The following is a 23,186-nucleotide window of genomic DNA, read 5'->3' as shown; positions in this document are numbered from 1 at the left end:
CCTGGGGGCCTAATGCAGGGCTCAATCCCAGGACCCCTGGATTATGATCTGAGCTGAGGGCAGATGGTTAACCGACTTAGCCTATTTATTTGTTTTAGAGAGAAAGCACGCACGTGCGCGCAAGTGCCTCCACCTGCACTTGCACAGGGGGAGAGCTAGGGACAGAAGCAGACTCCCTGCTGAGTGTGGAGCCCTGTGTGGTGCTGGATCTCCCTGAGATCATGACCTAAGCTGAAGAGTCAGTGTCTGAGGCTTAACTGACTCAGCAATCCAGGTGCCCCAGGAATTGCTAATTTTTTTTTTTTTAACGTGCTTTTTTAAGTTTATGGTTAAATTTATTTCTTGACACATCAAAGTATTTTATAATAAAATAGATGATTTTTTTCCTATTCTAGAAATACCGTTATAAGTAGTCGTAATTCTCTTTTTTTTGTTTTTAATCTTTTTTTTTTATTTTAATATGTCCTTTTTTGTCTTGGTGCTCAGGTCTTGTTTTCTTTGTTTTTGTTGTCTCTAGCATTTTGGCCTATATGTATTCTATTTTAAATTCTACTATCATTAATTACTTTCTACTATCTATCTACTGTCTACTATCAGTAATTACTTATGTCTGTAGTAAGTGACAGTTACCTAATTTTAATAAGTGATAATTTATTACAATAAAAGAAACTTACCTAATTTTCTTGTTTGAGATAAAATCTAAAAAATATTGGTTGTTTTCTTTTTGCCTTTTTGAGGTTATATATTTCCTGGGATTTGCATAATTTTGTGTAAAAAAATATCAGGCTTGCAGGCATTGGCAGAAAGTATGGGACTGGGAGAGGATAGAGCTATGCCTTATGAATATTTCCAAAGGACTAGAGAGGAGTATCTGTCTGATAATCTGATTGGTCAGGCTATAGTGAAAAATCAGTAGACAGATCTTGGTGGTGGTTTGAAGCAGCATTCCCTTCCCTTGTCTTTTTCAGACAGTTAAAAAAGTGATAAACACTACCATAAAATTCACCATTTTTATTTTTTTAAAGATTTTATTTGTCAGAGATAGTGCACAGATGCACACACATACAAACTGGGAGAAGGGCAGTCGGAGAAGCAGGCTCCTTGTTCAGCAAGGAGCATGATGCGGGACTTGATCCCAGGATGCTGGGATAGTGACCTGACCTGAAGGCAGACGCTTAACCAACTGAGTGACCCAGGTGTCTCAATATTCACCATTTTTAAAAAAAAAAATTTATTTATTTATTTGACAAAGACAGAGAGATCACTAGTAGGCAGAGAGGCAGGCACAGGGAGAGGGGGAAGCAGGCTCCCCGCTGAGCGGAGACCCCTATGCGGGGCTGCATCCTAGGACCCTGATCGTGACCTGAGCTGAAGGCAGAGACTTAACCCACTGAGCTACCCAGGCACCCCTACCAATATTCACCATTTTTTAAGTGTACATAGAGTTGAGTGGTTTTTATTCACAAGATTATGTAACTGTCCCCACTGTCTGGTTCCAGAATGTTTCATCACTCCAGAAAGAACCCTGAATGCATTAGAAATCACTCGCCAGGGGCGCCTGGGTGGCTCAGTGGGTTAAGCCTCTGCCTTCGGCTCAGGTCATGATCTCAGTGTCCTGGGATTGAGCCCCGCATCGGGCTCTCTGCTCAGCAGGGAGCCTGCTTCCCCCTCTGTCTCTGCCTACCTCTCTGCATACTTGTGATCTCTCTCTCTGTCAAATAAAATAAATAAAAATCTAAAAAAAAAAAAAAAATCACTCGCCATTATTCTCTCTCCTCAGTCTCTGGTATCTACTAATTTATTTTCTACTTCTATGGATGTGCCTACTGTATGCAATGCATATAAATTGAGCCATACAATATGTGACCTTTCTGTCTAGCCTTCATTACTGCCATCTTTTGTGTTAACATTCTCTGTGTGCCATTTTAATTTCGTTTCTTTTGCTATATATTTTGAGTTGTTTCCTTATTTGCTGCTCTGGGAAATTACAGTTAATATCTTAATTCATAAAAATCTAGTTTGGATTAGTGCCAATTTAATTTTAATAGCATACAAAAATTTTGCTTATAGATAGCTCCATTTCCCTCATCCCCCATTCCTTTGCGCTGTTAACATACAGATTATATACAGTGAATGCTCATCAACATGGATTTATGATTGTTTTATGCACTTTTAAATCAGGTAGGAGAAAAAAGTTAATAACCAAAAGAAATTATACTGTTTATATTTACCTAATTACCTTTACCTGTCGTCCTTATTTCTTTGTGTAGATTCAAGTTATTGTCTAGTCCTTTGATTTCAGATGTAGGTCTCTAATATTTCTTATAGGACAGGTCTGCTGGTGGTGATTTCTCAGTTTTTGTTTAACTGGTATGTCTTTAATTTCTCCTATACTTTTGAAGGGTGGTTTTATTGGATATACAGTTCTTGGCTTTAGTTTTTTTGGAAGCACTTTGAAAAGTTATTGCACTGTCTTCTGGCCTCTATGCTTTCTAATGAGAAATCAGATATTTAACCTTATTGAGGATCCCCCTATAAATAAGAAGGCGTTTCTCCTCTTGTTGCTTTCAGCATTTTTTACTACAGCTTAATTATGCTGTGTCTGGGTTTAGATCTCTTTTAGTTTATCTGGAATTTGTTGACTTTCTAAGATATGTAGATTAATGTTTTTCATCAAATTTGGGGAGTTTTCAGGTATTATTTCTTCAAATATCCTCTCTACCCCTTTTCTCCTCTCCTTCTGAGACTGGTGTGTATCTTAGATATGGTTGCTATTGTCCCACAGATCTCTGAGGCCTGTTCATGTTTCTCCATCTTTTGTCTTACTATTTCTCAGACTCTGTAACCATTCTTAGACTATCTAATTGACCTGTTTTCAACTTCATTAATAGTTCTGCCTCCACATATCCGCTATAGAGCCTTTCTAGTGAATTTTTTTTTTTTTTTTTTTACTTCACTTTTTGACAATAGACTTTGTATTTGGTGAGACATAGTTATTTATTTATTTATTTATTTGACAGAGAGAGATCACAAATAGGCAGAGAGGCAGGCAGAGAGAGAGAGGAGGAGGAAGCAGGCTCCCTGCAGAGTAGAGAGCCCGATATGAGGCTCGATCCCAGGACCCTGGGATCATGACCTGAGCCGAAGGCAGAGGCTTTAACCCACTGAGCCACCCAGGCGCCCCTGATAGCTTTTTTCTTATGAGTGAACTATACCTTCTCATTTCTTTGCATGTCTTTTGTTGTTGTTGTTGAAAAGGAGACATTTTAAATAATGTGGCAACAGTAAAAATTAGATATTCTTCTCTATCTCCAGGGTTGTTTGTTGTTGCTGATTTTGCTAATTGTTGGCTTGTTTAATGATTTTCCTGAATTAACTCTGTAAAATCTACTGATGTCTGCATTTGGTTAACTTAGTAGTCAGCTTATAGTTATACCAGTCTCTCAGTCTTTACTAAATGAGGGGATCTATATGCATTTGGGGCACTCTTCAGTTGACAGTGCTTCCTTAACATTCATGTCCTGCTTGTTCAGAGCCGCAAGTGTAGTCAGAGGTGTGAGCTTAGGGTCTTCTGAAGTCTTTCCCTGATCATATGCACAGCCCCAGGCTTGCATACAGCCCTCTGCTTGAATATGGCCTTGTACATTCCCAGAAATGTATTGGAACTTTTCAAAGCCATTCAAAGATGGACATCTTAGTCCCCAGCTTTCCTTTTAATCTTCTTGGTTATTGTATTGTTTGCCCCAGCTATTACCCACTGCCTTTAAAATTGTTTCTGATAAATACCCACCCAAGGAAGAAGGTTTTTTTTGTATTGGATGCGCTCAGAGATCAAATAGAAATCACTTTGCACATGGAGATATTCTGGAGAACCATCATACAGGTCAAATAATGACAATTCTTTGGGAATGAATCTGTGAAAGATTCTGTTCCATTGCACTTCCTTTGGTGACTGCTAGACTGCACCAAGAATTTTAGCAAGTTATTTTTAAAGGCTATCATGCAGCTGAGAGCTGGAGAGGGACTAGAGCACTGATGTTTAGCTGTTTTTCTCCAATTAACACCCTTCAGGTTTCTGCAGTCCTTTGGTTGGTTTTCTAGATGTCTGGAAAAGTTGATTCTGACAATTTCTGCCATTTTTTTCGTTGCCATTATGGAAGAGAGAATTTTCAAAAGTCCTTAACTCTTCTGTTTTCAGTGATGTCACCTTCAGGCAATTTTTAATCTGGTAGAATCAGAATGGCATGAGTTGAAGGTTGGATATATTTTCTTAATTTTGTTCCATTCTGACTTAGAATTAATAACTTTTTCCCTTTTTAGAGTCTGGAGAAATCACACTTAGGAACTGGCTTGCTTGGATGTAAATTCTAATTCTATGTAATGTACTTAGAACAATAGCATATAATGAGCACTCAATAAAGATCACCTGTTTTCGGAATTTATGATGTTGAAAAATTTTAGTGTGACTCTTTTATTTAGTTTTGAATGTATCATGCAGATGTCAAGGATCTTTTAACTTTCCAGTGAATGTAAGTTTAAAAAATACTATAAAAAATATTATAAAATATATTTTTATGTTAGTATACAAATATAAGCCTAATAAAATATACATTTTTATATGCTATTATTAAGTATTAAAAAATAAATGGGAAGCCCAGAAAAGTTTAATGAAGAAAGCTCCTATTGCGTTTATTATTTATAATATTTTCTGTTTATTATTAGGTTAATAATAATGAAATGGTTGCATTACAACGAGAGCCCAATAATCCCTATGATAAGAATGCAATTAAAGTAAACAATGTAAATGGAAATCAGGTTGGCCATTTAAAGAAAGATCTTGCAGCTGCATTGGCCTATATCATGGACAACAAATTGGCACAGATTGAAGGGTAATGTATTTTCAGAGTTTAGTTTTAATAATTAGAAGTTGTGATCTTTGAATTTGTTAAGAGGCTATATAGTTGCCCTTACAACTTATCACTATGCCTTTATTGTGTGTTAATAAATGTGTTAATTCTTTTCCCATCTGCCTCTACTACCCCATCCATGAAACAGCTATTCCCTTACTTTTCTACTAAATTATTACCATGGAGAATAATAGACTTTGGCTCAAATATTAGGAGGCCCACACCATGTGTCCAAACTTTTTAGTGCATCGATTTGGGAGTTTAAAAGTGTTTAAATCAGAGGTTGTAAACTAGTAGCCTGTGATCATATGTAAGTGAGTTTCAATTTGCCTACATAGTGTTTTATAATTTTTCATTCATTTCTAATATTCAAATATCTGGATATTCTGCATTTTATACAAGTTTATTTTTTACCTAATGTAAAAATTATTTATATAGCTTTATCTTGACAAATGGAAGATCTGACCTTCATTTTCACAGGATATCAGTTGACTGGAACAGAGTAGCAGCTGCTACTTTAGGCAAGGCCTATATGCTCCCAGTTCTACCACCGCTTCCTTTTTTAAAACTCCCCGTCTCCTTGGTTACCTTTTTTTCTCTTCTAGGCATTTAGTCTGTGAGCTCAACTTTAAGTATGGAATGTTTAGAAAATGAAAAGGTGATGTTGGATGATAAATACTGAGTAATGTCTTCTCACTTGTTTTCTCCATTCTCAGTTCATTAAATTTTTTGGATATTGAGAATAAATTTTTAGTGAATCCTGGGTCAAAAATGCAGTTGACCCTTGAACAACATGGGTTTGACCCGTATGGGTCCACTTAAATGCAGATTTTTAAAAAATAAATACAGTATAATACTGTGAACGTATTCTGTCTTCTTTATGATTTTGAATGTTTTCTTTAGCTTACTTTAAGAAAACAGTCTCTCATGCATATAACCTACAAAATATGTGTTAACTGTGGTATTGATAAGGCTTACAATAGGCTATTAGTAGTTAAGATTTTAGGGTGTCAAAGGTTATATGTGGATTTTTGACGGCATAGGGGGTCAGTGTCCCTAAACCCCATGTTGTTAAGGGTCAGATGTAGTTCTTGCAAATTAATTCCCATTCTCCCAGAATTGGTTGCTACCCTCAGTGGTTCTGTTAGTGAAAGCTCTACCCCAATAAAACTTACTATTGTACCTATCTTACAATCTCAATTATAGGTTACCCTGTTTTATTCTGTCTTTCAGTTTCTTCTGACTTTGTTTCAAAAACAGAGGAACAGAAAGTGATTGTTGTTGATACTGTCCCTGTACTACTTCTGTCTTTCTAGTTTGCCCATATAGTTCCTTCTTGTTTCACTTCCTTGCAAAATTTGAATGAGATGCTTACAGTATTTAATAGTCACATTCTTAATGGAAGTAAAAAATAAAACATTTCTAATTTTCTCTCTCTTCTTTTTTTTTTTTTCTCTTCTCTTAAATATAATAGGGTCGTTCCTTTTGGTGCAAACAATGCCTTTACCATGCCTCTCCATATGACTTTTTGGGGAAAAGAAGAACATAGAAAAGCGGTTTTAGATCAGTTGAAGAAGCATGGATTTAAATTGGGTCCTGCACCAAAAAGTAGGTTTAGAGTTTAAGCTCCTATTTTTTTTGCTATTGTAAGATGTAGGAATTGTAAAACATTTCTTCTCTTGAGAAATAATTTGAGTTTGTTTGGCTAAACTGATTTGTGTGTTGAAGGCTCTGAGTTGTAACTCAGAAATTGTTTTAAGGAAATACCTGATTTTTTTTCCTCTTTATTTTGAAATTATTATAGCTTCATAGGAAGGGGCGCGCGCGCGCGCACGCGCGCGTGTGTGTGTGTGTGTGAACATGCACACACAACACACACTATGTACAAAGAGGTTCTGTATTCCCTTCCCTAGGTTTCCCCAATGATAACATCTGGAAATCACTGATTTTAAACTTCATCTTTGAAAAAGAAAAAAAGAATCTCCCAATAGGAAATGAAGACCTAATACTTATTTGGCAAGAGTTTGTTCAAAAACGTGAAATTATTTTAACAATGTATTTTTTAATGACTTTTAGGTTTTTGGTTTTTTTTTTAAGATTTTATTCATTTATTTGACAGAGAGAGAGATCACAAGTAGGCAGAGAGGCAGGCAGAGAAAGGAAGGGAAGCAGGCTCCCCGCCAAACAGAGAGCCCAACACGGGGCTTGGTCTCAGGACCCCGGGATCACGACCTGAGTGGAAGGCAGAGGCTTTAACCCACTGAGCCACCCAGGCGCCCCGACTTTTAGTTTTTTAAAAAATCTTTTAAATATATTTCAAACATAAGTTCTCAAAGTCACTTACTAAAAGATAATTCATTTGATGATTTTATTCTTTTCATTTTGTAAATTACAGCTTTAGGATTCAGTTTAGAAAGTAGTTGGGGCTCTGGAAGAGCTGGACCAAGCTATAGTATGCCAGTTCATGCTGCAGTACAGATGACAACTGAGCAGGTATGCTGCTTTTTTATTTTATAATCTAAAAGTGAATTTTAAATGTTGAAGATAGTGTTTTAAAAAATAAGATAAATATGTATGTGCTAGTATTTGTGATCTTAGGGTATGTTAAGTTATGAAACATGTTATAGAATATATATTAAAAACTTTTTTTTTTAAGACTTTATTTGAGAGAGCAAGTGAGGGCAAGCATAAGCAGATGGGAGGGGCAGAAGGGAGAGAGAAGCAGACTCCCTGTTGAGCAAGGAACCTGATATGGGGCTCAATCCCAGGACCCTGAGATAATGACCTGAGCTAAAGGCAGATGCTTAACCAACTAAGCCACCCAGGCGTGCCTATGTTAAAAACTTTTATGTGAAAAGAAAGCAGTGATAAGGAATGCATACACATTCGTACATATATTAAAACACATGCATTGTTGTATATGCATGGGATGTTTTAGTATGTTTTGATGTTTTTATATTATTTGGATTTTTTAAAATGTTTTAAAAAATTTAAGCTTGAAACTTGTTTCAGTAAGTTTGCAAATGGGATGCAAAAAAAATTCTAAATCGTAGGCATTAGTGTATTTCTTACTTTGTCTAATTTGTAATCTAAGATACTATTAGGCTAAGTTAATTTGGGAAAAAAGAATATAAAATAAATTAATGGAGATCAGTCTATAAATACATCAGTTTTTGTTTTGTTTGTCTCTACCTATCTCTGTTAGCCTTTTTGTCTTGTAATTGTAGTTATCGTATTTTACCTGCTTATTGTTAGTAGGGCTTGAGCCTGTGTCTGGTGGGTGAACCCCAGGTTACCTCTAACTTTTTTGACTTGGCCTGATTTCTTCTGGGCTACTGCTTTATAGTCATGTGCTTATTTATAAAAGTAATTATAACACATGTTGTTACAGAATTAGATTAGATCAGTTTAAAGAACCAACTAAATTAGCATAAGATAAAAATCATCTATTAATATTTTGCAGCACATAGCAAGTTGTTTGTAGTAATAGTAAATGAAGTGTCATTAACTTAGGAAAAAAGTCAAATAAATGTACCTGGAGGATCTGACAGAATGTTTTGAATACAATTAATAGAATCACAGAATTGCAATGGCAGAAGGAACCTTAGAGACACTCTAAATCTAAATTATCCCTTTCATTTTATAAGAGTGAGATATAGACAATAAGGGTTAAATCTCTTGCCCAGTGTTATGTACAGATTTGTGACAGAGCTGTGACAAACCCTAGATTTATCTCATTCGTATTCTTTTTTTTTTTTTTTTTTAAGATTTTATTTACTTATTTGACAGAGAGAGATCACAAGTAGGCAGAGGCAGTCAGAGAGAGGGAGGGAGAAACAGGCTCCCCGCTGAGCAGAGAGCCGGATGCGGGACTCGATCCCAACACCTTGAGATCATGACCTGAGCTGAAGGTGGAGGCTTAACCCACTGAGTCACCCAGGTGCCTCTCATGTATATTCTTTTGATTGTAACACAGTTCCTCTTAAACCTAAAGCATCTATTCATTCTGCCTTCAGTGAGCAATGTAGCAACTCAAAAAATGTGTTAGGTACCTTTTGGTATTCCAATCTTTTAGTTAATTAAATGATTTGAAAGCCCTGAATTAAGTGAAATTATTTTAATTGGTTTGTTTCATGATGTTTCTTGTTCCTATTTGTTATAGCTTAAAACGGAATTTGACAAATTGTTTGAAGATTTAAAAGAAGATGATAAAACTCATGAAATGGAACCAGCTGAGGTACTGAACCAATATTTTCTACTTATTTATGTATATATGTATGTAATTAACTTTTAAAAATACTTTATTTAGAAAGGGAGAGAGCATGCTTATGTGAGATAGAGAGAAGAGGCAGAGGGAGACAGAGAGAGAATCTCAAGAAGACTCTGAGTGTGGAGCCTGATGTGGGATTCAATCCCATGACACCAAGATCATGACCTGAGTTGAAATCAAGAGTCAGACACTTAACCCTCTCAAATCAGTCTACAAATACACCAGGGTTTTTTTTTTTTTCCTCTACCTATCTCTGTTAACCTTTTTGTCTTGTAATTGTAGTTACCATATTTTACCTGCTTGTTATTAGTAGGGCTTGAGCCTTTGTCTGGTGTGTAAACCCCAGGTTACCTCTCTAACTTTTTTGATTTGGCCTGATTTCTTCTGGGCCACTCAGGCACCCCCCAATATTTTTTATTTAGAACTATTTGGAATTTTAAAATACGATGTTAATCTGTGTAGTTTTTAGTTCAAGATCAAGTGTTTTCCAGAATCTGCATGGAGAAAAAGAAAAGACTGGTTTTATTTCTATTTAAGACCTTCCTTTTATTTATAGGCTGTTGAAACACCATTGCTTCCACATCAAAAACAAGCTCTAGCTTGGATGGTTTCACGGGAAAACAGTAAAGACCTTCCGCCATTTTGGGAACAGCGTAATGACTTATACTATAACACAATAACAAATTTTTCTGAGAAGGACCGACCAGAAAATGTTCATGGAGGAATTTTAGCTGATGATATGGGTTTGGTAATTATTTTTTTTTCTTGAGTTCATAAAATTTTGTTTTGTAATTAAGATTTTATTGAAGGTAATTTTGAAGTAGATAGGAATATGTTGGTGCCAGTATGGGACTAGATTTCACTTTCAGTATAGAATAATTTTCTCTATGTCTTTAACTTAAAATGAGGTTATACTTATTTGTTTGTTTTGGTTTATTTTGTTAGGGTACAATTAATACAATATTGTATTACAATACAATATTCATACAATAATGTATGAATGTACTTTCAGTTTTCTTTGGAAATTTGAGGTAGCTTATCTTTCATGGATCTTTACAAAAGGGAGGGAAAGACAACAATGTTATATGAAATTGTTTGTATTCTGTCACAGTATTATGATATATAGAGTATTAAATATATATTTGTGATTCCTTACACAAGCAGTTTTAATATTTTTTGGTCTCAATAACCATTACATTCTTAAAAAAATTTTTGACAGTCCCAAAGGGCTTTTTATATTTGCGGGTTATATCAATATTAATAGTATTAATTATTAAAGTAAAAATTTTGAAGTTAGTAATTTAAAAACAATAAACTCATTACTTATTAACATACATAGCATATTTTTAAATGAAAAGGGACTATTCCAAAACAAAAATAATTTAGATAAGACTGGCATTGTTTTACATTTTTGCAAATCTCTTTAATGTTTGGCTCAAGAGATGAATTCTGAGTCTTCATAAGTGCTTTTTCATTCATTCTGTTGATAAGGTGCTTTGATATAGGTACATAAGGATTAGTTCTCACACAGATATGTAGTTGGGAAACCTAAGGAGTATCTTAATAGTCTTTTTAGATAACTGTGTGTAATTCTTTGGTACAACAAAATTAAGCAAGGATTAGTTTATTAAAGGATAACAGTTACAACATGGAACTTAAAAATGGTATGAGTGAGCTTTTTGTACTCTCTTGCATTAAAATCCATTGGTGTAGCTTGCACATTGAATGAATATTGCGCTTATGCATAATTTTATAACAGTCATTGCTTATTTGGAAAATACTGGTTCATTGAGTTACACAGACCTGCCAGATGTTGATAACATTTCATTATATAGTATCAAAAGTTTATATTCTTTGATAGTACTGCTAATCTTACTAGAAAGGCATTTACATTTTGGGAAGCTGCTGTGCTCATGGTGTCACATACAAGTTTTAACCCACTGAGCCACCCAGGCACCCCCAGATACAAGTTTTCCAACATTTTAATTTTTGCTTGAAGGTTCAGATTTTATCACTTACAACAAATCTGTCAATTATTTTCCATTGAAATAGCTGTACTTTGTTAATTTTTTAAAAACGTCTGCCACTCAGTCATGAATAACTGATTGTTGGTCATTCTTTTAAGTAAAAATAGTGATGCATGGTGCTAGTTGAGCTTATAACCTCAGTCTCACAAGTCATTTTTCTCTAGATAGCCCTCATATTTTGGTGTGGAACAAGAGTATTTTGATGTGCTCTTCCCATCTTGTTATACTTAAGAATATTTACATGTATACTTGAGGTAAAATTTAATAAAAGTCATGTGTACTGCTTCATCAAGAATATTCTCAGAGAATATTCTTATAAGTCGATTTTTTTTTTTTTTGTAATATGTGAGTATGTGGCAGCCAAGAATACACTGACCACTAGTATGATGTAGTGCCAGCTGCTTTGTTTTCATGCTAAGGCACCAGTGGTTTTGTCCATAATTCCTTTTTGTGGCATTACTATAGATAACAACACAAATAAGGTCTTAGCAGTATTTTGAAAATAGATTTGTACATGCTGCCGAGAGGGTCCTGGAAACTCTAGGACCTGTGGGCTACACTTTAGAAAACTGTTGCTTTAACTATTTTAAAATTGCCAAAGAGTTATTTCTGTATTGCTAATTATAAACTGAGCTATAGAAAGTAATGAAAAGTTACATGCTTCTATTTAAGAAAAATGCACAAGAAATATGTCGTTTATGCTTTGTTGATAAGTTAAAGCTTTTGAGTCTTAACAGTGATCCTTAAATGAAACTTAATAAAATTATCTTATGTGCATACTGGAATTACTAATCATTTAATTAGCTCTGAATTACCTGGCAAGCAAAGTTTTAGTTTCATGATAAAGTTATTAGTTCAGGGTTAAACATCTTATAATAGCAGTCTTTCAGTAGAATGACATTTCTCAGGGATGCTTATAGTATTTTATAGAGTAAACCATTTAATAATTCTTAGTAATACAGTGTGGGAAAGCATTTCTTAATCAATAAAGTACTTTTTATTAATACATAGATTATTTAATACAATAGTATGCTTCTGTGACCTTGAATGCTATATGATTTTGCCCATTTGATTTTAAAATTGGTTTTGGAATGTTCTCTGGTTAAGTAGGTTTCAGAATCTGACCATTTGTCTTTTAAAAACATTTTTAAAGGGCAAAACTCTGACAGCCATTGCAGTTATTCTTACCAACTTCCATGATGGCAAACCTCTTCCTATTGAAAGAATTAAAAAAAGTCAGCTGAAGAAGGTAAAGTTGAGTGTGTTTTCTCCCGAAGTCCCTGGTTCATTTTAATTTTGTCATTAAAAAATAATTTGCCAAAAAATTGATAATATCCAGTGTTTTTAGAGAAATGATGAATGGCCTCTCTTATGTGTTGCTGTAAGAGTGAAAGTTGGGTACTGTGTTCTTAATTGGGGAATATATATCAAGAATCTTGAAAGCGTTTATAATCTGTGACTCAGTAGTGCCATTTCAGTGAAATTATGTAAAGGAGTTATCAGAAGAGTGCTTGGGTGGCTTTGTCAGTTAAGCATCTGACTCTTGATTTTAGCCCACATCTTGACATCAGGGTTGTGAGTACAAGCCCTGTATTGGGCTCCACACTGGGCATGGAGCCTACTTAAAAAAGTAAATTTGTTTAAAAAATAAAGAAGTAAGTAAATCATCAGAAATCCATTTTTTTCCAGAGATAAAAGTAGAACCTTTTTCCTCTATGCATTATTTAAGGCAGAAAAGAAACTCCTCCCAATAAGTTCTATTATTATATAGCCTTAAAATTTAATATTTTATAACTATAACATCCTATTTTTGAAGAACACTTATTTTTATATTTCTTAGTTAAAAGAAAAAAAGAGGCTAGGGACAAATTTGTGAATAAAGTTGAGTCTCATTTTATTTATTTTTATTTATTTTTAATATTTCATTTATTTATTCGAGAGAGAGCGAGACAGCATGCACGAATTGGGGAAGGAGCACAGTGAGAGGGAGGAGCAGACTCTTGGCTGAGCAGGGAACCCGATGCAGGACTCAATCCCAGGATTCTGGGGTCATGATTTGAGCCAAAGGCGGACACTTAACTGGCTAACCTCCCCAGGTCCCCTGGGTCTCATTTTAGAAAGGTGTATTTTAGTATATGTGCTGCCGAAGCGAGCACTAGAAAGGTGTATTTATGTATGTATGAGTCTGAATGTAGTCATACATAGTGACAGTCATGTCCTAGTGATGATAACAAGGGTGACTTTCTTGATACTTAATTTTTATATATTTTTTTACATATTGCATATAAACATACTTCACTCAGTTTCTAAGAATAAAAAATGAATTAGTTTTATGGAAAAAATAAATTTTATTAGAATGAAACAGTTATTTTCCATTTTCAGCTTAAAATTCAAAGAACTTAAAGTAGGGAATAACAGTAAAAAGCATATATAAAATACCTCTTTTTAAAATTTTTTTTATGTGTTTTGACTTAATTTTTGACCTTTTTTTTAAACTACTGCTTTTCTAATTCTTTAGTTTTCAAAGAGGCTGTGTATCAGTTTCCTGCCACTGTTTATTCAGAGTCTGTATTATTAATTTCTGCATCTTGGTTGCATTTCCTACTTTGTACTTTTGTTGGAGTTTAATTCTATTGTCAAATATCTGGGATTCAGTTCCTTACATGAGTAGTTTTGATACTTTATATCCTGTTTTTCTTACATTTTGTTATTAAAACAGAACACTACCACACAAGACAACTTTCAGCTTCAGTAGCAATTATTAGCTTAAAAAATTATCTATTACCAATAAGGCCTCCCCCGCCCAGCCCCCAAAATCAGCCATGCATTTAAGGTGTTATGTAGCAGGAAGGTGTTAGTGTTTCTGCTTTGTCAAATTTATTGAAATTGAGGCTGAAAGTGTGATTTCCAGCTAAGAATTTATTGTAACAAAAATATTACAGTTTTAAATAGATTTAGCTAGTCCAAGCTTATAGAGCGAAATGTCATTGATTTAAGTTCCATTAGTTTGGAGTGTAATATGACTTGATAGATTTGGATGTTGTAGAAGGCTTAATTTTGAACTCTGTGTAGAAAAAACTTGGCTGAGTAAAATCATTTCATATAAAAGAATAATGAGGGGCTCCTGGGTGGCTCAGTGGGTTTAGCTTCTGCCTTCAACCCAGGTCATGATCTCAGGGTCCTAGGGTCAAGCCCCTTGTCAGGCTCTCTGCTGAGCAGGGAGCCTGCTTCCCCCCTCTTTCTGCCTGCCTCTCTGCCTACTTGTGATCTATTGCTCTCTCTTTCAAATAAATAAATCAAATCTTTTTTTTTTTTTTTTTGAAGATTTGATTTATTTATTTGACAGAGAGAGATGCAGCGAAAGAGGGAACACAAGCAGAGGGAGAATCAGGCTTCCAGCTGAGCGGGGAGCCTGCTGTGGGGCTCGATTACAAGACCCTGGGATCATGACCTGGGCTGAAGGCAGACACTTAATGACTGAGCCACCCAGGTGCCCCTAAATAAATACAATCTTAAAAAAAAAGAGTAATGAGCATCCTTTATTTCTGGATAAACTGTTAGGTTCATTTTTGCATTTGTTTAATAAATGGTTGAACTGATTATTAAAGAGGAGTACATAGAACATTTGATGAAAAGCAATTTTAGTATCAGTTTCTTATATTGGGTATTGTATATTAAGTGATGAATCACTTCAGTTCTACACCTGAAACTAATACTGTTAGCTAACTGGAATTTAAATGAAAACTTGGAGAAAAAAATCAGATCATTTATCGAGCTTGTGAAAAAAATTAAAGAAAGGTGTAATACTGTTATGATAAAAATGGCAATTTTGGACTGCAGTGTGTTAATTTTATAATGCTTATGCAGTCTTAATGTAAATATTTGACATTGATTAAAATAAAATATCCTCATCTCTGAAAAAATACAAATAAAAATTACTTAAAATAACTATTTAACATGACTTCTAGATATGTTATGTTTAAAATTTTCAGCTTATTTAGACTCATACCATTAGAAGGGGATGGATCTTTTCATCTACATTTTTAGTAAAACTTGTAGGATTTTAGAAGATGTTTCAAATTATATTTTTTAATACTAAAATTATCCTTTCTTATCCCAATCTCAGCAAAAATTACTTTGTACTCCTGCTGCCCCCCAGTCCTAGTCTCTACTTGATATGACTTAATCACCTGCCTTTCTTTTTTAGTGGGAAGAATTAAATTCACCCCAGTTGGCATTTGTCATTTGTACCTATAGAATGAAAGAAAGATTAGAGGAACTCTACCCTTTCAGACTTATGTAAAAATATTTTTACAAAGAACTGTAAATTTTTACTTCTACAGAAGTTTTGGTATTCATGTATTCTATATGTACACTGATAGATTTTGAAACAAAGGCATATACATGAAGGGAAAAAGAAAAAGTCAGAGTTGGCAAGAAAATCCCTAATAGAGTATGATAGGAGGTACTCTGAAACCTGTACTCTTGTGTCTACCCACCTTGGCAATTCTGGAGACCAAGGATGACAGTGGCAGCCTCATTAAAGATAAGTTATTTACTGAGTAGGGACTCCTGGCTAAAAGTTAGTAGTCTGAGAATTCCTTTTAATTCTAAAGTAAATTTCCATTTTATGTTTAATGTTTCTTACAGTAATTATATGCCATTTATAATTGAGTTTTGCTATTTGTATTCCTTTTGAACAGGTAAAGACCAACTAGTTTTCTCTTTTGAGATACCTGTGAAAACATTTTTAATCTGTTTATTTTTTCCTCTTCGCTTAATGCACCTCCCTGCATTGCTCCAGAATGGAGTACCAATCTAAGTAATCTTTAATATGTAAAGTAAAGCAATATAAAGGATGCATTTTAAGTTTATTTAAAACTGACAGCAGTGCTATGTAAGAAATATGCCTTTTCATCCAGGAGTGTAATGTTAACGATCAATCTATGAAACTTGGAGGAAGCAATACCAGTGAAAAGGCAGATGGACTAATCAAAGGTAAAGTTTACTTTTGAACATGATCCTGTATTTACATTTTTCCAATCTGATGATGTAATTTGAGCTCTGGCTTTGTAATATGTAAAAATTTTAGGATCTCTTCTAAAAATCTCATGGGAACTGGTCGTCAGGAAAAATTTCATCAAGGAGGTCACGATGCAATTGGGTGGTTGTACACCAGTTAGAGAAGATGAGGAGAACATTTTGGTTGAGAAGAAATTACATGAAAGGGCAGTAAAAACAAAACAATAGGAACATAAGGCATATTTTGTTCTGAGACCTCAGAGAAATTTATGATAATTGTAATGTACATGGACAATAGCAGATAAGGGTAGAAAGATAGGTAAGAGCCAAATTGTGAAGTGGAGGAGAACTGAAAAGAGATCTCTGGATTTAGCAGTTACATAGCTGATTTAGCAATAAATTCACAAAATTAATCTTTGAAGATTGGTTAGAGTGGAGCAAAACCAAAAACATTTTAAGATCAGTAGGTGAAGACTTGGAAATAACAGTTGTTATTTATTATGTATTTTGCTAAGTTTGAAATAGAAATGGAGAAATAGTTGGAGATGAAGGCACAATTGAAAGAAATCCATGAATAGGAAGAGATTTGGGGTACTATGTAGAGAATTTGTAGGCCTCTATGGGGGCAGAGGGATCAAGAGAATAGATAGGTGAGTTAACATTAGGAGGAAAGGAGGAAGGAAGTAAGGTTGATGGAAAATACAGGTAATTGAGGGAATAAAATGTAGGAAAATTAGCAGTTTATAGAAGATAGCATTCAGTTTTCTTTGTGAAGTGAAGTAGATCATCATCTGTGAGTCAAAGGAGTTAAGAGTCTAAGCACAGGTTCCAGTATGGTGTAGACCTTTGTGGTGAGTGGGTGGAGAGAGGAGCTGGCCGATTGAAAGAACAAGAATGAAGATATTTAAAAAGTTGAACTATTGATTTGGAAAACCAAGGTTTTAAGGATACTGCTAGTAGTCAAGACAATTTACTAATACTCTGTATATTTGTCCTTTTCTTTGAAATGAAAGGATCTAGATATAGTGGAGAACCCAGTATTTCAGATGTCAAGGGAAAGAATAAATATCCCAAGTCAGAATTGTCTAGCTCCCGCCCCAAAAGGTAAACTTTGCTATGGTTTGATTGTATGTAATGTTTGTTTAAACTCTTTCTCCATTTTCTTAGATATAGGAGAGAAATATAACCATTTATCTCAGTTATATAGTTCTTTCAAATTCATTCTGTTACTTGAAACTTCCAAAATCACTGACTTAGGCAGGTAGGTGTTCTCATTTCATAGGTGAAGAAAAGTAATACTAATCTATGAAATAAGTGAATTGGTAGTTAATAATTACTTATCTTTCTACTACCTTTTTTCTGTTTCTTTCACATAGGAACTAAGATCTAGCTCCTAAGGTTTTTTTTGTTGTTGTTGTTGATTTTAGAAGAGTTTTCTTTATATTTTGAGGGGATGAAAACAGACCGCTATAGATGATTTGATAGAAGCGCTCTTTGCTCATCGCAGTTGTCATTTCACCTTTAGAAATAAGAAGTGATGAGGTTTTTTATGGAGAGTATTATATTAATGTAAATTAGAGGGAGAATTTGAATAAAATACATAATGCTCCTCTGATCTTAACTTGAATCTGTTAACTTTATAAATTTCATTTACCCTCAGAAGTAGGTCTACATACTTGGCTTTTTATATATTGTCTGCCATAATATCTGTAGGTGGGACCACAAAACCGAGTCTGTATTAGCTAGTCCAGTAAGGATCTCAAAACTGGGGCTTTGTTAATTTTTTTCTGTCATTAATACCTGTCTAAACTGAGCACAAATCCAGGACTCCTCAGTTTCTCATATAGATCTAAAATCTTACAACTCTGAACTGACCACTAGCATGAGAACAGCACTGTTAGATTCACCAAATAAGATATAAAGGACATGGAAATTGTAATGAGGCCATGGAGGAAAAAGTAATAACTAACACACATAGGATAGTTAATACATGTACGTTTACTGGGCAATAGGCACTGTTTTAGGGACATTGCATATAGTAACACATCTTATGAAGTGAATTGTATTTTTATTTCTGTTTTGCAAATGAGGAAACAGGCATAGAAGAATATTAAGTGACTTCCCTAAAGTCACATAGCAAATAAGTAGGGGAATAGAAATTTGTATCTAGACAGTCTGACTCCAAAGTCCATTATTTTTAGGTGCTTAATCACTGTAATGTAGTGTTTCTACACAAAATACATACAATTTTTCATTGTAAGAGAATTGCATTTTTGCATCTTATCTGCTCATTTCATTATATTAGAAGTATTTCCTTTGACAAGAGTTACTTTTTAGTTCTACTTTTATATAGATGTTTTGTTTGAATTGCCAAATACTAAGCTCAGTATTAAAAATGAGTATTTTTAGTATGGTTGACTTTTTCAAATTTAATAATAGTGGTACTGTATTTTGTGTAGTAAATGCATCTGCGTATAAAAGCAAAATGCTTTTAGCAGATTTTGCATACACTTGTCAAATTTTCCTTGAAATTTTTTCAGAAGATAAACAGGCAACACAGAAGCATTTATACTGCATGTATTAAACTGATGTTTTCATATCCCATTTTGTTTTGGTTTGAAAAAATTTGTGTATACTTCTATTTTAGAAGAAAAACTGCTATCCAGCACACTGAAAGCAGTGATTCAGAGGAAAATGAAATAAGTGAATTGCCACAGAAGATGAAAGGTAGTATGAAATGGATTTGATTTTGATAATGTGTCTTACATTCTAATTTCCTAGTGTGACTCTTTTTGTGTTTTATTTTGTTGTAGGGAAACTGAAAAATCCACAGTCTGAGACTAAAAGAGTAAAAGGTATATATATAAATCTCAGTATCCATAATCTACACTTAAGGATTACTTAAAGTAAAACTCCATAGGTTTATATTTATCTTTCTTGGATTCTTTGGTAATAGGTTTTACACTTGATTGCCATTTACACTTATCAAGGGTGGTAAATGAGGCAAATTGAAAGATTAATTTCAAATTAAAATCTAGCAGAAATATTTAAACAACTTTAAACAAAGTAATTTTTACTACTTATAAAATGACGCCTCTAAAACCTTATGTGAATAAATTTTAATTATAAAAGTTGGGTGGGAGCTCCTTCTTGGTGTTAGTACTGTTCACTTCATCATATAGATGTAAAAATAACCAGTGAGTATCATTACTTTTTCCTATACATTTAAAACATAACTCTTTTCTTGTAAACTAGATCATACTGTATTACTAATTAGTTGAGAAATTATATTATATTATATTTGGAAAATTACTCATTACCACCAGCTGATAATATGAAAATTTGGCAGCCTCATCATTAGAAGTCAAACATCCGTTTCCTTGAAAACATGCTTCCACCTGCAAGCTGAATCACTTTGTATATGGTTGCTCCTGCTTTCACATCTCTTCCTCAAGAGAAGTAACACTTTATGACAAGTGACTACATTTCTTTGTTGAGCAGGAATGATATGCTATGTCAACAATTTTGGTCACCAGATAATTGGGGGTTTTTTGGATAATATACACTCTTAAGATTTGGAGTATGAAAGTTCTATCCTCAGGAGGTACCTGTGCCTCAGCATAGGAGAGAATAAGTTTCCAAATATCTTAATGATTTTGTGGTTTTATTTCAGCAGGATCTTCTAAGGTTAAAGAAGATACAGAGTTTGTATGTGCACTTACTTCATCTACTCCTACAACAAAAAGGAGAATGTTGAAAAAGGGTCAGTAAATTTCATGGTTTTTTAGCTTTTGTTTTTCAACTTAAAACTTTTGTTTTTCAATTTAAAAATGTTTTAATGACAGCAGTTAAGAGAACATGTACAAGAAGTTTAGAAAGTAGAGAAAAGAAAAAGATAATTCCATTTTTCCTGGAAGTGCATGTTTATATGTTCTCCTAGTACCTTTTCTAATTCTACTTATTTTAGTTAGGTAAAAAATAGATGGAAAAGAGGTCCTTAAATCATCTGAGTAACAGAAATGTTTTCTTCTACTGAAGGCCCAGAGCAATTGATGGCTCTTTAAAAGCTAAATTATTTGAATTTATTTAAATTATAATAAAGATTCAGTTCTTGGTATGAGTAGAATTTGTTTTTCATTTATGAATGTTAGTCAACTTTATTATAATTTTATATTTTGTAGTTCAGAGGAAAACATTGCATAAGAATCTAAATATTTGAGAAGGAAAGAGTTTGAACCCTAAGGTTAAGGAAATCTGGGTCTAGTTATTTTATCTCTGTAACTTAGTCTCCTATATCTTACATGTTGGGGATATACCATGCAGAAGTCTATTTTCATGAAGTTTATGTCTAATGATGGGAAAACATAAACAAGGGAATATACAATTTTAAATAATGGGAATTGTGAATAAAATAAAGGGGGATAGTGAAATAATGATTGATGAAAGGGTCCTGTTTAAGGAGATGATATTTGGCCCAACACAGAATGACAAAAAAAGAGCTAACTTTTGGTCTGAGAATTAATTAATTGAATTGAAGATATAGGCATTTCAGATTACTCTTAACCCTAATTTTAGAAATTTTAAGAAACATGGAATTCTTTTTTTGAGGTAAAATTAGAATTCAGATATAATTAAGTTCATCTCAAAAAGTTCTTTCTTGCAGGCTCATAACATAACTTCTACTATAATAGAAGAGAAAAACTTTAAAGTCATACCTGTGAAAAAAAAAAGTAACCACATTTCTGAAAGAAAAACAGAATAGAAACAAAAATCAGTGAGTGGAGACAGAAATGATTGTGCTTTCTTAAATAAGACACAAAAAGTCATAAAAAATTGATAAAATTCTCCTACATTTTAAATTATCATGCATCAAAGTATATCATAAACAAGGTGAAAAATGATAAGACTGAAGAAGATATTTCTGGTTAAGTGTAACTTAAACAGAGGATTAGTATCTAGAATGTGTAAAAGAAACCTCTGCAAATCAGTTGGAAAAAGACAATCCAGTAGGGGAATAGCCACTAAGAATACAAATGCACATTCTAAGGAAAGTAAACGTAAAGAACCAGTAAACGTAGGGAAAACTGTGCAGATAGAGTCAGTCACTGTAAAAATCAGACTAAAGGAACAGAGATACCATTTCACCCATTATATTTACAAACATTTAAAAACCTCACAGTGCCATGTATAGGCAAGATTGGACAGCAACAGGAACTCTTATGCACTGTGGATGGGAGTAAATTACTATGGAGAGCAGTTAGGCAAGATATAATGAAGATAGATATATCATCTAGATATGTAGAAAGACACATGAAAAAGCAGTTTTCACTGCTGTGTTATTTTAGAAAAATATTGGAAGTAATGTAATACTGTCCAGTAGGGGAATGGAAAATAAAATTATAGTGTGTCCTTTCATAGGCTGCCTGAGTATTCTTGCAACATGGCAGCTGGTTTCCTCCAAAGGGAGTGGGCAGAGAGAGAGAGGAAGAGAGCACCCAAGACAGAAACTGCATCTTTTATAACTTAATCCCAGAAGTGGTATACCACCACTTTTGCTGTATCCTGTTTGTCACTAGTAGAGGGTGGGAGGAAATTACATGAGATTGTGACTGTACAGATTCCAAAAACTGCATAAAACAAATGCTATCTTAATGAATAACTATGAATAACTTAAATACATATCAGGAGATACTCCAAACTTTTTCCTTGTATTTACTCTCAATCATAATTCTCTACCTCCCCTTATAAGTAATCACTGTCTGGATTTTAGTTGTTTAAAGGGACAAGGTAAAAAATAATAAATTGATAAGGTAAAAATCTAGTTCTATTATGTCATCATGGCTGGAAACAGTAGTCTATCTACTTCATTTTAATTCTTCCTATTTTCTCTTTTCATGAAGGCATATATTGTCATTTCTTTATTGACTTCATATATATGAGAATAAAACTAAAGACCGTTTCAACTGATTCATTCTTTTCAGGAGCATCTGCAGTGGAGGGTTCAAAGAAAACTGATGTTGAAGAGAGATCAAGAACAACACTGATCATCTGCCCACTTTCTGTGTTAAGCAACTGGATTGTAAGTCTTGACAGCCTTTTAAAAATATGACATAATTTATATTTTAGTCATGTATAGTAAAAAGTATTCTGTTAGAGTCATTCATTGGGAAAGATAAGCTTGGTCAGCACGTTAAGTTAAAATAATTGTTAGGTGAATTAGGGTTTTATTTGCTGAATAAAAGTAATTATTTGGAGATTTATAGTAGAGAAGGAAATATTTTTTTTTTTTAAAGATTTTATTTATTTATTTGACAGGCAGAGATCACAAGTAGGCAGAGAGGCAGGCAGAGAGAGAGGGGAGGAAGCAGGCTCCCTGCTGAGCAGAGAGCCTGATGTGGGGCTTGATCCCAGGACCGTGAGATCATGACCCGAGCTGAAGGCAGAGGCTTTAACCCACTGAACCACCCAGTTGCCCCAAGAAGGAAACATTTTAATTATTATCAAGATTAGGTTTGTACTTCTCCTCTGCCATTTCTGTCCCACAAGGTAGGAAAGATACATAATTTAAGGTTGCTATATTTACAAATTATTGAAAACTCTTTTCTAAGAACGACACTAACTTCTGTGTATAACAACTTGTAGCATTTACTAAGCTCAGTTTTTCCCTAAGCTCTTTTAATTGATTTTCTCATTTAGTCCTCACAACCATTATTCTCACTTTCCTGGTGATCAAATTGAAACACAGAAATTAAGTAATTTGCTTAAGATCATCCAGCTAATAAATGACGAAATTAGGATATAGTCTTCAACATACTGATTCTAGAGCCTGTGCTTTTAAGGCTACCCACCAGAAAACTTTTTTTTTTTCTTTCCAGATTGCTTTTCTATTCTAAAATATTACATTGGAATGGAATCTCTTGATATATTATTTATAAGGAGCAGCTTGTTTAGGTTTCCAGT

The 23,186-nt window shown here is 33.9% G+C and overlaps 1 protein-coding gene across 6 annotated transcripts in view; it reads left to right on the top strand.

Moving 5' to 3' along the window:
- HLTF (helicase like transcription factor) overlaps positions 1-23,186 on the top strand; it is a 54,003-nt gene that overhangs the window by 6,442 nt on the left and 24,375 nt on the right. For 4 of the 6 annotated variants that reach the window (XM_044251573.1, XM_044251570.1, XM_044251569.1 and 1 more), the window contains exons 3-14: positions 4,723-4,889; positions 6,382-6,515; positions 7,303-7,400; positions 9,070-9,144; positions 9,734-9,925; positions 12,358-12,453; positions 16,127-16,202; positions 17,240-17,330; positions 18,874-18,953; positions 19,040-19,081; positions 19,900-19,989; positions 22,208-22,305. In XM_044251573.1, the coding sequence (XP_044107508.1) occupies positions 4,723-4,889; positions 6,382-6,515; positions 7,303-7,400; positions 9,070-9,144; positions 9,734-9,925; positions 12,358-12,453; positions 16,127-16,202; positions 17,240-17,330; positions 18,874-18,953; positions 19,040-19,081; positions 19,900-19,989; positions 22,208-22,305 (1,239 nt within the window). The remainder of the gene's footprint in view (positions 1-4,722; positions 4,890-6,381; positions 6,516-7,302; positions 7,401-9,069; positions 9,145-9,733; positions 9,926-12,357; positions 12,454-16,126; positions 16,203-17,239; positions 17,331-18,873; positions 18,954-19,039; positions 19,082-19,899; positions 19,990-22,207; positions 22,306-23,186) is intronic. The other 2 variants (XM_044251574.1, XM_044251572.1) reach the window with 1 other exon arrangement.

Source organism: Neovison vison, chromosome 6 (assembly GCF_020171115.1).
Source record: "Neovison vison isolate M4711 chromosome 6, ASM_NN_V1, whole genome shotgun sequence".
In the NCBI taxonomy this organism is placed as follows: Eukaryota; Metazoa; Chordata; class Mammalia; order Carnivora; family Mustelidae; genus Neogale; species Neogale vison.
The sequence above is the reverse complement of the archived record's forward strand: the minus strand, read 5'-3'. Positions and strand labels throughout refer to the sequence as shown.